This window comes from Anomaloglossus baeobatrachus, chromosome 1, assembly GCF_048569485.1.
Source record: "Anomaloglossus baeobatrachus isolate aAnoBae1 chromosome 1, aAnoBae1.hap1, whole genome shotgun sequence".
Taxonomy (NCBI): Eukaryota; Metazoa; Chordata; class Amphibia; order Anura; family Aromobatidae; genus Anomaloglossus; species Anomaloglossus baeobatrachus.
Window position 1 is genome coordinate 949,844,770 of NC_134353.1, and position 17,505 is coordinate 949,862,274.

Sequence of the window (17,505 nt, forward strand, 5' to 3'; positions counted from 1 at the left end):
ATCTAAAGCCACTTTGGCAAAAATAAAATCCCTGAGCATGAGGTTGTTGGTTGTACATTCTGATCAGACTGTATGAAGCCGCTGCCAGGTCATGGAGAACCTCTGAGTGAGTCCCTAATCTATGCTTTAAAAGTGCGGTGTCGCGTGCCAGCCATTGCAGAAGCGACAATGCACCAGCAACAATGCACCAGCAACAATGCACCAGCAACAATGCTCCAGCAACAATGCACCAGCAACAATGCTCCAGCGACAATGCACCAGCGACAATGCACCAGCGACAATGCACCAGCGACAATGCACCAGCGACAATGCTCCAGCGACAATGCACCAGCGACAATGCTCCAGCGACAATGCTCCAGCGACAATGCACCAGCGACAATGCACCAGCGACAATGCTCCAGCAACAATGCACCAGCAACAATGCTCCAGCGACAATGCACCAGCGACAATGCACCAGCGACAATGCTCCAGCAACAATGCACCAGCAACAATGCTCCAGCGACAATGCACCAGCGACAATGCACCAGCGACAATGCTCCAGCGACAATGCACCAGCGACAATGCACCAGCGACAATGCACCAGCGACAATGCTCCAGCGACAATGCACCAGCGACAATGCACCAGCGACAATGCACCAGCGACAATGCTCCAGCGACAATGCACCAGCGACAATGCTCCAGCGACAATGCTCCAGCGACAATGCACCAGCGACAATGCTCCAGCGACAATGCTCCAGCGACAATGCACCAGCGACAATGCTCCAGCGACAATGCTCCAGCGACAATGCACCAGCGACAATGCACCAGCGACAATGCTCCAGCGACAATGCACCAGCGACAATGCTCCAGCGACAGTGCTCCAGCGACAGTGCACCAGCGACAGTGCACCAGCGACAGTGCACCAGCGACAGTGCTCCAGCGACAGTGCTCCAGCGACAATGCACCAGCGACAGTGCTCCAGCGACAATGCACCAGCGACAGTGCTCCAGCGACAATGCACCAGCGACAATGCTCCAGCGACAATGCACCAGCGACAATGCTCCAGCGACAATGCACCAGCGACAATGCTCCAGCGACAGTGCACCAGCGACAGTGCTCCAGCGACAATGCACCAGCGACAATGCTCCAGCGACAATGCTCCAGCGACAATGCTCCAGCGACAATGCTCCAGCAACAATGCTCCAGCAACAATGCTCCAGCAACAATGCACCAGCAACAATGCTCCAGCAACAATGCTCCAGCAACAATGCACCAGCAACAATGCTCCAGCAACAATGCTCCAGCAACAATGCACCAGCAACAATGCACCAGCAACAATGCACCAGCAACAATGTTCCAGCAACAATGCTCCAGCAGAGCAGGTGACCCGGTGCCTCACTACACAATGCTGCAATGCAGAGTCCCCGTGACTCCAAACCACCGCCACAAAACCAGTGTCTGCAGGACTCTACTGTGCGAAAGGACGGAACAGAGCTGCGTGTATTATGCGGGGGGAGCGTAACCACACGCGCGTGTAATGTGTGGGGGAAGCGTAGCCGCACGCGTGTGTAATGTGCGGGGGAAGTGCAGCCGCACGCGTGTGTAATGTGTGGCAGGAGCGTAGCCGCACGCGTGTGTAATGTGTGGCAGGAGCGTAGCCGCACGCGTGTGTAATGTGCGGCAGGAGCGTAGCCGCACGCGTGTGTAATGTGCGGCAGGAGCGTAGCCGCACGCGTGTGTAATGTGCGGAAGGAGCGTAGCCGCACGCGTGTGTAATGTGCGGCAGGAGCGTAGCCGCACGCGTGTGTAATGTGCGGGAGGAGCGTAGCCGCACGCGTGTGTAATGTGCGGCAGGAGCGTAGCCGCACGCGTGTGTAATGTGCGGAAGGAGCGTAGCCGCACGCGTGTGTAATGTGCAGAAGGAGCGTAGCCGCACGCGTGTGTAATGTGTGGCAGGAGCGTAGCTGCACGCGTGTGTAATGTGTGGCAGGAGCGTAGCCGCACGCGTGTGTAATGTGTGGCAGGAGCGTAGCTGCACGCGTGTGTAATGTGTGGCAGGAGCGTAGCCGCACGCGTGTGTAATGTGCGGCAGGAGCGTAGCTGCACGCGTGTGTAATGTGTGGCAGGAGCGTAGCTGCACGCGTGTGTAATGTGTGGCAGGAGCATAGCTGCACGCGTGTGTAATGTGTGGCAGGAGCGTAGCCGCACGCGTGTGTAATGTGTGGCAGGAGCGTAGCCGCACGCGTGTGTAATGTGTGGCAGGAGCGTAGCTGCACGCGTGTGTAATGTGTGGCAGGAGCGTAGCTGCACGCGTGTGTAATGTGTGGCAGGAGCGTAGCTGCACGCGTGTGTAATGTGTGGCAGGAGCGTAGCCGCACGCGTGTGTAATGTGTGGCAGGAGCGTAGCTGCACGCGTGTGTAATGTGTGGCAGGAGCGTAGCCGCACGCGTGTGTAATGTGCAGAAGGAGCGTAGCCGCACACGTGTGTAATGTGCGGCAGGAGCGTAGCTGCACGCGTGTGTAATGTGTGGCAGGAGCGTAGCTGCACGCGTGTGTAATGTGTGGCAGGAGCGTAGCTGCACGCGTGTGTAATGTGTGGCAGGAGCGTAGCCGCACGCGTGTGTAATGTGTGGCAGGAGCGTAGCCGCACGCGTGTGTAATGTGTGGCAGGAGCGTAGCTGCACGCGTGTGTAATGTGTGGCAGGAGCGTAGCTGCACGCGTGTGTAATGTGTGGCAGGAGCGTAGCTGCACGCGTGTGTAATGTGTGGCAGGAGCGTAGCTGCACGCGTGTGTAATGTGTGGCAGGAGCGTAGCCGCACGCGTGTGTAATGTGCGGCAGGAGCGTAGCTGCACGCGTGTGTAATGTGTGGCAGGAGCGTAGCCGCACGCGTGTGTAATGTGTGGCAGGAGCGTAGCTGCACGCGTGTGTAATGTGTGGCAGGAGCATAGCTGCACGCGTGTGTAATGTGCAGGGGAAGCTTAGCCGCAATCGTGTGTAATGTGCGGCAGGAGCGTAGCCGCACGCGTGTGTAATGTGCGGCAGGAGCGTAGCCGCACGCGTGTGTAATGTGTGGCAGGAGCGTAGCTGCACGCGTGTGTAATGTGTGGCAGGAGCGTAGCCGCACGCGTGTGTAATGTGCGGCAGGAGTGTAGCTGCACGCGTGTGTAATGTATGGCAGGAGCGTAGCCGCAATCGTGTGTAATGTGTGGCAGGAGCGTAGCCGCACGCGTGTGTAATGTGCAGAAGGAGCGTAGCCGCACGCGTGTGTAATGTGCAGAAGGAGCGTAGCCGCACGCGTGTGTAATGTGTGGCAGGAGCGTAGCTGCACGCGTGTGTAATGTGTGGCAGGAGCGTAGCCGCACGCGTGTGTAATGTGCAGAAGGAGCGTAGCCGCACACGTGTGTAATGTGCGGCAGGAGCGTAGCTGCACGCGTGTGTAATGTGTGGCAGGAGCGTAGCTGCACGCGTGTGTAATGTGTGGCAGGAGCGTAGCTGCACGCGTGTGTAATGTGTGGCAGGAGCGTAGCTGCACGCGTGTGTAATGTGTGGCAGGAGCGTATCTGCACGCGTGTGTAATGTGTGGCAGGAGCGTAGCCGCACGCGTGTGTAATGTGCGGCAGGAGCGTAGCTGCACGCGTGTGTAATGTCGTAGCCGCACGCGTGTGTAATGTGTGGCAGGAGCATAGCTGCACGCGTGTGTAATGTGTGGCAGGAGCATAGCTGCACGCGTGTGTAATGTGCAGGGGAAGCGTAGCCGCAATCGTGTGTAATGTGTGGCAGGAGCGTAGCTGCACTCGTGTGTAATGTGCGGAAGGAGCGTAGCCGCACGCGTGTGTAATGTGTGGCAGGAGCGTAGCCGCACGCGTGTGTAATGTGCGGGGGAAGTGTAGCCGCACGCGTGTGTAATGTGCGGGAGGAGCGTAGCCGCACGCGTGTGTAATGTGTGGCAGGAGCGTAGCCGCACGCGTGTGTAATGTGTGGCAGGAGCATAGCTGCACGCGTGTGTAATGTGTGGCAGGAGCATAGCTGCACGCGTGTGTAATGTGCAGGGGAAGCGTAGCCGCAATCGTGTGTAATGTGTGGCAGGAGCGTAGCTGCACGCGTGTGTAATGTGTGGAAGGAGCGTAGCCGCACACGTGTGTAATGTGTGGCAGGAGCGTAGCCGCACGCGTGTGTAATGTGCGGGGGAAGTGTAGCCGCACGCGTGTGTAATGTGCGGGAGGAGCGTAGCCGCACGCGTGTGTAATGTGTGGCAGGAGCGTAGCCGCACGCGTGTGTAATGTGCGGCAGGAGCGTAGCCGCACGCGTGTGTAATGTGTGGCAGGAGCGTAGCTGCACGCGTGTGTAATGTGCGGCAGTAGCGTAGCTGCACGCGTGTGTAATGTGTGGCAGGAGCGTAGCCGCACGCGTGTGTAATGTGTGGCAGGAGCGTAGCCGCACGCGTGTGTAATGTGTGGCAGGAGCGTAGCTGCACGCGTGTGTAATGTGCGGCAGTAGCGTAGCTGCACGCGTGTGTAATGTGTGGCAGGAGCGTAGCCGCACACGTGTGTAATGTGCGGCAGGAGCGTAGCCGCACGCGCGTGAAATGTGCAGGGGGAGTGACGTGCCCACAGGGTCTTGGGGAGGGTTACTCGTCACCAGGCCGGTATCGGTTTACGATGTCACAGCAGCCTGACCCGCTTCAGTGACCCTGTCGGTGTCAATCAAAGGGGAGATGAGGATGATAGGAGTACTGATTCATGACGCCACCTTTGGTGTGCGGCTATAATATGGGAGCCGCCGCTGCGAGGAGTTTCCCCTTAGGGCCGGTGGTAGTCCAGCTAGGTTGGTACAGCTGTCCACAGGCAGAGCTCGGGCCCACAGGGAGGTTGGGAGTAGTAGTCCACTCTGGCTGCTGCGCAGCTAAGGCGTTGGAAGGGGTTGCAGTTAAAGTTCTTTACTCACAGAGATGTCACCACCTTTGGACTGACAGACTCCACTGTCATGGTCTCCAGCCGATCCCGGATAGTTCGGAGGTCAGAACCGGTATTTCTTTCACTGAGTCCTTCCTACCTGCGTGTGAGTCCTTGCAGCCTGAAGCCACGCGGGGACCCGAGTCCTGGGAATGGTTTCTTTCCCGTCCCGTATAGCAGGCAGTGCGAGTCCGTAGATAGGGCCGCCCTATGGTCACGACTCCTGGCTCTATGTGCTGCTGTGCCCGGGCACTGTGTGTGGGTCAGAAGACTTTAAATCCTCTACCCGGCGGATTCTGCTGGCAGGATGTGAAGTACCCACCAACCTAGGGCTCCGAACACTGTAGTCTACGCTCGGTCCTGAGGGAGCTATGGCGCAGCTCTCCCCTCAGCGACCATGTCCTCAAGCGTACCACTTGTTTACTGGTTGCTGACTAACTGATTGTATGAGTGTGTGTCGCTTTGCTCCCCGGTGTCAAGCTCCTCCCCCCGGGGTCCTGAACTAGTGAGCAAAGGGTCCACTACATTAGTGATGGCCACCCCCCCAAGTTTCTACCTTAGCCCAGTCCCAGTGAGAGAGCAACTAACTGTATGTTTTGGTGAATTATGGTGGTTTACCGGCAATGACCTCTTCCTTACCCGGGATGAATACTGCACCTCTGGTGAGGTGCAGTACCCTATGGCGACTGAAGCCTCAGGGGTGCCACACTCCTCCACAGCGAATCCTAGCACATCTGCGGGCTGAAAAATAAGACAATACAATGGACATTACTGCAAAATTTTGTGATGCTGTAAGCATTAACATTTCTTCCCTTTATGGGAGGCATGGTTCCTTGAACATTACAAACTCTTATCACTATACACATTAAGACATATAAAACCTCCGGGTACTGTAAAATGCAATAAAACATTCACTTTTGAAACCTTGCATTGCTCCAGTCAAGTGAAAATTTTAGAAGAAAAAAGACAGCAATATGGGGGACCTGCCTCAAATCCCCAACTTAGGCTCTGGGCATGCTTCAGAGCATTCCAGACCACTCCTCGTTACTTCTGCACGTCCGACAGGTTTTGGGGTCCTATGGTCATATTAATGCTGATAGGGTGCACAACAGGTGCTATTTATTTACAAGGTAGTCCTTGCCACACCTAGTCCAGTGGCCCAGATGTCCATTTCAATACAACACTTATCAAACACTTATGCAGCATAATTTAACTATTTACAGGGTCTGGGTGAACTCATTATTTGTTTGCAGCATCTTGCTTTGAGACCCACTGGGGGCTCAGATAAGCCATTGACACCATCGTTTGGGTCTCCTGGTCACAAGGTCACACTGATGTAAGACCCATGTCCAGTTCACTATCTGAGTCGATGTCCTCCCGCAACTGGTTTGCCCGCACATCCAAGGCATACCACCACCTCTCACCTTTTTGACGGGTGTAGGTTACATGGTAGCCTGGGTACAGGTCATGTTCTGGGTGACCCCTGCTAAGGTGGGATTCCACGTCCCTCCGGGAGACGAATATGTCCTTCGTCATCCCAGACTCGCCAATGAACCCCCACCCCAGCTCTAAGTCAAATCTGACCACCACGCCATGCCTCAGCGGTCCCAATTCTGAGGGTCGCCTTTGACGGAGCCGCTGCTTGGCAGCCAGGTTTCGGGCCTCCAGAACTTCATGCCGAGCCCGGCACTCCACCTGCCCAGCCTGCAGTTTTCGGATCTGCTGTGTGCAGATCACATCGAAGGCGTCCTTTGTTATGGTGGGCTCCAGGGGAGCCTGCAGGTTTTTCTCCTTGTTGACCACTGCATCCCAGGCCACGCTTGGTCTGCCGCGGCCAGGTGTAAGGGTTGGGGGCGCTGCCAACAGTCCTACCAGGTCACCGTCGCCGCCTCCTGGGGCCAAAGGTGCTGACGCTCCAGGCACCTCATTAGTGACAGGTTGCTTCCCCTCCAGGATTGGCATCGCCGGTACTCCCAGCAGGGTTTCCTGCCACCTCTGGACTACTACCTTATGCAGCCCCAGCAGCTGGGCTCCAAGTCACCTCACTTCCTCCTCCAGCAATTCCGGGCTGATAATGAGTCACATCTTCGATGCCTCCGTGGGACGGCCAGAGGAGCTGGTTGCTTCCACCCCATGCTCCTGGGAGCTCGGGTTGCTGCTCGCCATCTTGCATCCGGAATCTGACTGTGCAATCAGCCCATCCTCCTTCACTTCCCAAAGAGGCGGGCCCTTCCCCTTGGATAAGTTTTGTTTTTGGGCCCTTGCTGCAGGGGGCGGGTGCAAGTCTTGGCGCCAAACTGCCAGCCAGCCCACGAAAGGCAGGTACAAGCAGACTGGGTGATTGCACATGGCACCTGTAGTTCTTTAATGGACACCAGTATGCAATCCTTGTAACAGTCAATTTGTAGGCATACAGTACCCGTTAGGATGGGCATGAAATCCTGTTTGTGACACCAAAGTTGACGTCTCCACGGGGTCTTGGGAAGGGCTACCCATCACCGGGCCAGTTTGGGGATGTCACAGCAGCCTGGCCCGGTTCCGTGACCCTGTTGGTGTAAATCAAATGGGAGATGGGGATGATGGGAGTAGTTATTCGTGACGCCACTTGTGCTGTGCGGCTATAATATGGGAGCCGCCGCTGCATGGAATTTCTTCTGAGGGCCGGTGGTAGTCCAGCTAGATTGGTACAGCTCTCCACAGGCAGAGCTCAGGCCCACAGGGAGGTTGGGAGTAGTAGTCCACTCTGGATGCTGCGGAGCTAAGGCATTGGAAGGAACAGACGACACAGAGGTTGTAGTTAAAGTTCTTTACTCACTGAGATGTCACCGCCTTTGGACTGCCGGACTCCGCTGTCATGGGCTCCAGCCGATCCCGAATAGTTTGAAGGTCAAAACCGGTGTTTCTTTCAGTGATTCCTTCCTCCCTGCGCCGTGTTGTGTGAGTCCATGTGGCTTGAAGCTACGCTAGTCCTGGGAATGGTTTCTTTCCCGTCCCTTATAGCAGGCAGCGCGAGTCCATAGATGGGGCCACCCAATGGTCACGACTCCTGGCTCTATGTGCTGCTGTGCCCCGGGCACTGTGTGTGAGTCAGAAGACTTTAAATACTCTACCCGGCGGATTCTGCTGGCGGGATGTGAAGTACCCACCAGCCTTGAGCTCCGCACCCTCTAGTCTGCACTCGGTCCTGAGGAGCTATGGCGCAGCTCTCCCCTCAGCGAACGTGTCCTCCTGTGTCTGACTTGTTTCCTGGTTGCTGACTAACTGATTGTATGAGTGTGAGCTGCCTTGCTCCCCGGTGTCAAGCTCCCCTTCCCCCCGGGTTCCTGAACTAGTGAGCAGAGGGTACACCCCCCCAAGTCTCTACCCTAGCCCAGTCCCGGTGAGAGGGAAACTAACTGCATGTTTTGATGAATTGTGGTGGTTTACCGGCAATGACCTCCTCCTTACCCGGGATGAATACTTCACCTCTTGTGAGGTGCAGTACTCTGTGGCGACTGAAGCCTCAGGTGCGTCACAGGATCATAGCCGTGCGCATATGTAATGTGCGGGGAGCGTATCGGCGCGCTTGTGTAATGTGCAGGGAGCATAGCCGTGCGCGTGTAAAGCGGGCTTTACCCCAGACGATAGATTGTGCGATATGTCGTCGGGGTCACAGTTTTCGTGACGCACATCCGGCATACCGCACGACGTCGTCTCGTGTGACACCTCCTAGCGACGCAGTATCACTCAAAAATCATGAGTCGTTTACTCGTCGCTAGGTTTCATAAAATTGTTTAATTAAAATGGCGGCGGTTGTTCATCGTTTCTGTGGCATCATACGTTGCTCCGTGTGACACCATGGGAACGATGAACAACAGCTTTACCTGCCTCCCGCGCCACCCGACGGCTTAATGGAAGGAAGGAGGTGGGCGGGATGTTTACATCCCGCTCATCTCCGCCCCTCCGCTTCTATTGGCCGCCTGCCGTGTGACGTCGCTGTGACGCCGAACGTCCCTCCCACTCCAGGAAGTGGACGTTCGTCGCCCACAGCGAGGTCATCCGGAAGGTAAGTATGTGTGACAGGGGTTAAACGAGTTTGTGTGCCATGGGCAACTAATTGCCCGTGACGCAAAAACGACGGGGGCGGGTACGATCGATTGTGCTATCGCACAATCTATCGTCTCGTGTAAAGCAGGCTTAATGTGCGGGGTGGGGAGCCTCAAGTGGGGGGCAGAGCCGCACATATAATGTTCTCGGAGATTCCAGAACAGGAGATTCCAGCGCTCATTGAAGGATTCTTTTCTTTGTAACGACACTAGAACAATGGGACTGGATGACATTTTCAAATTATTCTGCCCCTTTCTGGAGGTGGGGTGATCTTTGGGGGGGATGTTTCTTATTACCCTTTAGTGTGTAAACATTGTGACAATTTAACTCTTTAGTGACTCTCATCCTTAGCGTGTGTTCACACAAGCGTATGGCTCGCACAAATATCGGATCGCAATGCCTGGACCGGCTGGCTTCTTTCCTTGATAGGAGCAGCTCAGCTGCATGTATTTCTATGCTGCTGACTCGTTCAGGAGAGCCCTGTCCGGTCCAGGCATTGCAATCCGATACTCGCACAAGTCATACGCTTGTGTGAACGCACCCTTATAATGAAACTTTCTGAAAACTTTCTGAAAACTTTCTGAGTCCTCTTTCACACGTCCGTGAAAATCACGCACGTAGTAGCACCCCCTTTGTCAAGTATTACAGCTTTTAAATGCTTTTTGTAGCAACCAAGAGTCTTTCAATTCTTGTTTGAGAGATTTTCATTCATTCTTCCTTGCAGATGTCTTCCAGTTCTGTGAGATTCCTGGCTCGTCTTGCATGCTCTGCTTTTCCTTGGGGACTTCTTCCAGTTCTGTGAGATTCCTGGCTCGTCTTGCATGCTCTGCTCTTTTGCGGTCACGCCACAGATTTTCAATGATGTTCAGACCAGGGGACTGAGAAGGCCATTGTAAAACCTTCAGTTTGCACCTTTTGAGGTTGACTATTGTGGATTTTGACAATGTTTAGGATCATTATCAATTTGCAGAAGCCATCTTTATTTCTCTTCTTTTCAGCTTCAGCTTCTTTACAGATGGAGTTATATTTGCATCAAGAATTTGTTGAAATTTCAATGAATCCATTCTTCGCTTTATTCATGTATGGGCAGCGCCACTTTGCTTAGGGGTCGTATCTACCCTTTGTCACTGGCTTAGACACAGGCCATGTCCGAGTATGTCAAGGAGAACCTTGCCAGAGGTTTTATACAGAAGTCCTCCTCTGTGGCTGGAGACAGGTTCTTCTTCCTCAAGAAGAAGGATGGTTCTCTTCGACTAGCATTGGCAATATCTTGTGGTCAGACCACGCTCCAATTTATTGCTCCCTCAGAGTGCTCTCCTTCTCCAAATCATCAATTCCTTGGCGTCTGAACGAGTCATTATTACATGACCCAACCTGAAAAGCAGAGATCACTACAGCTATTTCCAATTTTAACACGGATCACACGAGGGACAACACAGCCCCCAGTATAAAATGGGAAGCCTTAAAATGCGTGTTGAGAGGAGTGTTTGTCAGAAATGGGGCCAGACGGAAAAGGGAGAGGGCACAGGAAATTGCGTCAGCTCTCCAAACAATGAGCCAGTTGGAGATGGCACATAAAGATGCCCTTTCTACAGAGACTCTTCGGAACCTGCTTAAGGCTAGAATGAAGGTAAAGCGATTGTTAGATATTTCTTTTAAGCGTCTCCTCCAGGTGGGTCGCAGCAAATTCTATGAATTTAGGAACAAACCAGGCGGGATGTTTACTAGGGCACTGAAAGCTAAAATCACGTCTCTTGCATTAAAAATGCGAACAACGTCATGGTGAATACTAGTCCAGAGATTCTGGATACCTTAAAAAAATACGATGCTAGACTTTACAATCTGCCCTCATCATTAGTTCCGCCCCCTGACTTGCCCTCTCTATTTCAGCCTCTGGGAGCAGGGGTTGTCGCAGAGTTGGAGGCCCCCTTGATGCAGCAGGAGTAAAGGCCCCGTTACACGCAATGACATCGCTAACGAGATGTCGTTGGGGTCACGGAATTCGTGCCACACATCCGGCCTCGTTAGTGACATTGTTGCATGGGACACGTACGAGCGACCGCTAACGATGCAAAATACTTACCAAATCGTTGATTGTTGACACGTCGTCCATTTCTCAAATGTCGTTGCTCGTTTAGGACGCAGGTTGTTCTTCGTACCTGAGGCAGCACACATCGCTACGTGTGACACCCCAGGAACGACAAACAACACTGTAACTGCGTCCTCCGGCAACGAGGTGGGTGTGACTTTCATGCGGCTGCTCTCTGCCCCTCCGCTTCTATTGGATGCCTGTCGTGTGACGTCGCTGTGACGCCGCACGAACCGCCCCATTAGAAAAGAGGCTGTTCACTGGCCATAGTGACGTCGCTAGGAAGGTAAGTATGTGTGACGGGTACTAGCAATATTGTGCGCCACGGGCAGCGATTTGCCCGTGACGCACAAACGACGGGGGCGGGTGCTTTCATGAACGACATCGCTAGCGATGTCGCTGCGTGTAAAGCCCCCTTTTTCTGAAGTAATTAATGGCCTTCCGGGCAATAAAAGTCCTGGTCCGGATGGCTTTACTTCTCAACTTTATAAAACGTTTGCAGAGCTGTTGTCTCCTCTGGCGTTGGCGGCCTTTAGCTTGGTAAGTGATGCCTCCCCCTTCCTGTACCATGCTACTGCTGCCTTTATCTCGGTGATCCCAAAGCTGCGGAAAGACCCAAAATCGTGCACAAGTTATAGGGCAATCTCCTTATTAAATATTGATTTGAAAATATATGCTAAGATGGTGGTGAAGAGACTCAATCCCCTTCTACCCAAATTAATACACCTGGACCAGACCGAATTTTTTCCAGGTAGAGAGGCCCGCGACAACACCATCAAAATAATTGATATTATACATCAGGCTAGTGTTAACAAAACCCCATTGCTGGTGTTGTCGCTGGATGCGGGTAAGGCGTTTGATCGGATTTCGTGGTCTTCCATATTGCAGACATTGAGGAACATCGATCTGGGTCCATGGTTCTCATCCAAAGTACTTGCCCTTTATCAATCCCCTTTGGCAAAAATCAAGGTAAATGGAGCGTTGTCCGAGCCACTCACCATAGGTAATGGCATGTGACAAAGGTGCCCTATATCCCCCCCTCTTATATGTGTTAGTAATGGAACATCTTCTCCATGCAATCTGTGAGAATCCACATATCATGGGTGTCAGGGGAGGAATATAAGTGTTCGGCCTTCGCTGACGACCTACTGGTGTATGTTACACACCTACTGACCTCCCTGCCACCCCTGGTGTCCATAATAGAGCAGTTTGGGGAGTGGTCTAATTTTAAATTGAACTTACACAGATCGGACGCTCTTGGCATATCCCTTTCTTCCCACATGATAGACACATAGGACGGATTACCCTTTCCAGTGGCCTTCTAGTGGGGTGATAAGCTACTTGAGAACCCTTATCTCGTCGGACCTTTCCATACTGTTTTCATTGAACTTTCAACCATGGCCAGGTTGGGGGGGGGGGTGGTTGGCATCTTGGGATAGAGCAGAATTTTCCTGGTTTGGTAGAATAAATAGTTTGAAGATGACAGTTCTACCCAGGCTGCTATACCTCCTTCAAACAATCCCGTTATACATCTCCGCACCCTTTTGGATAAAAATTCAATGCGTTTTTGTGAGCTTCGCGTGGAGCTCTAAGAGACCTAGGCTCTGGTATGAGGTTCTCACCCGTACCAAGTGAGCCGGAGGAGTTGGACTCCGGGATTGCAAACGATATTATTTTCCCTCGGCCCATGCGAGAGTACTCGATTTAATACACTGCCATTCTTCTAAATTGTAGGTACACTTAGACCAAGACATATGTCCCCCTTCACTAGCCACGACCCCCTGGACCTGGCCCACTCTCGTCTGGGACAGAACCCCCATGTCCTTTTCAATTAAGCAAACACTGAAAATCATACATACTCCGTCGGTTAGAGGGGTCTTGATAGATTCAAATGGACCTATGCAACCACTGACAGACTCTGCTCACTTCCCTCCAGGCACCTCCACATGTTCATTCTTATATAGTTCTAGACGGATTCCACTACGTGTATACTGTGTTGTGCCGGGGCGTACTCTTCTTCCTTTGGGGTCCATTTTGGGAGATCGTCCTACTTTGGCCCGCCATGCGTTTGAGTATATGCAGCTTCAACACTTCCTCTCAAGAATCACAAACAGATCTACCATGAGTCATTCTCTATCGGGATTTGAGGAGTTGTGCGCTGCCTCCATGGGGCCGGCACACTCAATGTCAGTATTATACGGTTTGCTGACTGAGTTGGGACGGAGGACGCCTCCTCCCTTTTGTGATGCATGGGAGCTTGAACTCGCTACCACCTTCAAGCAGGAACAATGGGAGAAATGTTTCTTTTTGTCACATAAATCTGTCTTGGCAACTTAATCCCAAGAGACAAGCTTTAAAATTGTCTCCAGATGGTATCGAGTCCCTGTGGTCTTGCATAGGTGGTTTCCGGCTATGTCTGGCCTTTGTTGGAGGTGCGGATTGGAGGAGGGATCCATGACCCATATATGGTGGTCTTGCCTGATCCTGCAGGCTTTCTGGCAGGGGGTACTCAAGGTGGTAAAATCGATCACGGATGTATCAGTGCCTGCCTGTCCGGAGGCAGTGCTCCTGTTCATGTTCCCGATGTCAAAGGTCACTTATAAGAAATCCTTGCTACATCACTTATTACAGCCAGCCAAAACAATAATTCCTCGATATTGGAGATCTACTGATCCCCCCACTTTGGAGGAGTGGTTTACAGAAATCTCTCTAATTCACCGCATAGAGACTCTAGTAGCTCAATCTCACCAAGATCAAGCTGATGTTGCTGCCAAATAGTTCCATTGGGAGGCCTTCCTATCCTCCCCACTGTATCGGTCCGTCTTGAGATAGAGATGGATGAGTGACAGAGTCTACGCCGTGGAGATGACCTTTGGGTTCTTCTCCCGGGGTGATGGGTTCTCGTGTTTAGAGTCTGGAGTTCTAAGGATATCTCAAAGCAGTTTCACTAACCGATTCTCTTTACCTCTCTATTCTTTATATCTCGCCTTTTTCTGTTTCTATGCTACTCTGCTTCATAGTTGCCTGAGAAAGTTTAAATTCACAATATTGTACTGATATATTTGCTGTATTGTCAGGCCATCTGTGAGGATAGGTTATTCCTTTTTTGTTTGAAAATAAAACTTTAAAATTGAAAAAATATGTATGTACGCACACTGCTTTATACCACGTGAACTGCATATACACCCTGCTGTATTCCCTCTATATTATGAATACATTTATAATTCTCTCCCCATCCCTCCATTACTCAGTGAGGAGGAGTAGGGGATAATCTGTATTGCCAGAGCTGCTGTTCTGGTGCTTTGTGCATTCCTTCTATTCCCTGTAACAGTGTCCTTTATAAGAGATTGTGCTGATACTGTGAGTGATGCTAGGGGTGAAGTGAGGAGGGTTTAGGAAAAGTTAGTGTGCCGCCCTGGAAAAACCAGGGTGTCACAGAGGTCTGAATCCATCTTTTTGGTGCAGATCTCACTCTCCCTTGGGGAGTTTCCCACACAGATACACACCAGCCAATCAGGCCCTACTCACCCCTTCCCCAGGAAAATGGGAGGGGGCGAGAGGAGCTTAGGAAGGGCAGAGCAGAGTTTGAGCTGTAGTCAGTCTGCAGGAGGAGAAAAGTCTGGAAGGAGCTCCATTGTGGAGCTAGGAGGAGCGGCAAAGAGGGCCTCAGGAATAGGCCAACCGCTTGTAGGGAACTAAAGTGGACCGGGACAGGGTAGTGGCCCTCCGGTGCCGACTGTCGGGACCCTGTCCGGACCTGTGCACGGAGCAGACACAGACGTCAGGCAGGAGAAAACCACCTGAATTACACGGGTGTGGGACCCGTCCTCACAGCATCCGTGGGCACCAGTTAGCAGCAACTTGGTTAATTCCTGGACTCGTGTCAGTTATTGCCTTACACTGTGAGTACTCCTGCACCACCCGGTCCAAGCCGGGGACTGCACCCGTCACTCCCCAATCCATTACACCGGGGTCCCGGGACATCAACACCCTACCCGTGGAGGGAAAATCACCACCTTGTTGCCCATCACCATCCCCGGGATCCTCTTACCGGCAGCGGCGGTGTTCCATTACCTCACCACACACCACGGGTGGAGTCACGGATCATAGACTTACAAATTTCCCTTACATATTCCCCTTTTGTTGTGGAGCATGGGATCACAGACCGGGTCACGCCACCGTGATACCTCTAGAAGCGACCCCATTGGCCCGGTTCTGAGTACCAGCTTACCCCCGGGGCGATACATTAGTAGAGCCCCGCTCAAGGGCTGATGAGAATCCTATTCGGTAGGGAGCGGAAGAATCTTGAAAAGGAGGTGGTGGCCGATACCAGAGCTGATGCCAGGGGCAGGAAGCAAAGCAGAACAGGTTAGGGCAGGGGCTTCAAACACGCTGCCTGGGGGCCACATGCGGCGCCTTCTTGCGGCCCGCGATTCCCTTGATGATCGCGGCCGGTGGAGAGGCTGCAGATGTTAGAGCTTTATTTCAGATGATTTGTCAAGCTCTGTGCATAGCTATCGCAGCCGCCAGTTAATCAAGAGGCCAATAGCTGAAGCGTATGACGTCAGCTGCTGCCTCTGATCGGCTGGCAGCTGCCCGTACTTGTGCACAGAGCTTGACTCTGCGCAGTGCATCTGAAGTAAAGTGCTGAGTGACTGCTGCACCAGAGACACGATCACCAAGGGGGCTGCAAGAAGAGGACACAAGGGAATGGAGGATAGCCAGGTGAGAAGGGCGGTGATGTATCCTACGGCCCCGGGGCCGAGTTACGGGAACCACAGTGCTCGGGCTGGCAGCCGCACTTCCTGGCTGCCGGCAGTTAAATCCACACCTGCACATAGTGTTCTCTGCTGAACGCTGTGTCCAGGGCAAGTTCATCTGTGTGCTGAGCTCCCGTCCCACAGATGAAGAGAAAAGCTAAAGCACCAACATCCCGCCGAGCTGTATGTTCCCCCAACCCCAGTGCTGCATGTATACCCCCCAGAACTGTCGGACATACCCAATCCCAGTTCTGCCTGTATACCCCCCAGGACTGTCTGTCCACCCAAACCCCAATTTTGCATGTATGCTCCCCAGAACTGTCTGTCCCCTTAACCCCAGCGTTGCCTGTATACCCCACAGAACTGCCTGTACCCCTCAACCCCAGTGCTGTCTGTATACCCTCCCAGAACTGTCGGTCATCCAAAATCCCAGTGCTGCCTGTATACCCCCCAGAACTGTCTGTCTACCCAAACCCCAGTTCTGCCTGTATACCACCAGAACTATCTGTACCCTCCAACACCAGTGCAGTCTGTATACTACCCAGAACTGTCTTGGCACCCAAACCCTAGTGCTGCCTGTATGCCTCGCAGAACTGTCTCTCCCCCAACCCCAGGGCTGCCTGTATACCCCCCAGAACTGTCTGTCCCCCAACACCTGTACCTGTATATCTCTCAAGAACTGTGTCTGTGCAACCCCAGTGCTGCCTGTATACCCCCAGAACTGTATACTCCCAGAACTGTCTGTCCCTCCAACCCCAGTGCTGCCTGCTTACCCCCAGAACTGTCTTCCCCCCAACCCCAGCCCTGCCTATATACCCTCAGAACTGTGTGTTCTCTGACCCCAGTGTTGTATACACCCCCAGAACTGTCTTTCCCCCCCAACCCCAGTGCTGTATACCTTCCCAGAACTCTGTTGCCTGACTTCACTGCAGTATAACCCTCCAGAACTGTCGGTCCCTCCCCCACCCCAGTGCTGTATCTCCCCAACCCACTGATGTATACCCCCCAGGGCTGTATGAGCGGCGTGTGTGTGTGTGTGTTTGTGTGTGTGTGTTTGTGAAGAATTGCACAATAGGCAAGACTACTACAACAGGGCATTGCTACCAGGGAGGACACATTACTACCAGGGGACAATGATGAGCACATTACTACAGGATGGGGACAAAGATGGAGCACATTACTATAGAATGGGCACATTACACAAGGATGGGCACTTCACAACAGAATGGGGCACATTACTACAGGATGGGGATCAGGATGGGGCACATTACTATAGCATGGGCACATTACATCAGGATGGGGCACATTACTACAGGATGGGTCACTTTTCTACAAGAAGGAGAACAGGATGGGGTAAATTACTATAAGATGAGGACCAGGATGGAAAAATTACTACAAGATGTTGGCCAAAATTACTACATGGTGCTAATTGTAATATTACTTACAAGAAGGGAACAAAATGTGAGCAAAAAAATACATAAAAATAAAGCATGATTTTTTTTATCACCATTAAAAATGCTTTTTATATATAATAAAAAAAAGTGCATGTTTGTTATAATAAACAAGCAAAATCTGTTCAAAAACAGTGATCCAAAATTGTAAAGAGAAATAAATGGTACCACTGAAAACGTCACTTG

The 17,505-nt window shown here is 52.6% G+C and overlaps 1 protein-coding gene across 1 annotated transcript in view; it reads right to left on the minus strand.

Moving 5' to 3' along the window:
- Positions 1-17,505, minus strand: part of LOC142259134 (uncharacterized) — a 145,656-nt gene that overhangs the window by 27,898 nt on the left and 100,253 nt on the right. The window contains 1 exon segment of the mRNA XM_075331670.1: positions 6,266-6,758. Coding sequence (XP_075187785.1) covers positions 6,266-6,758 — 493 coding nt within the window.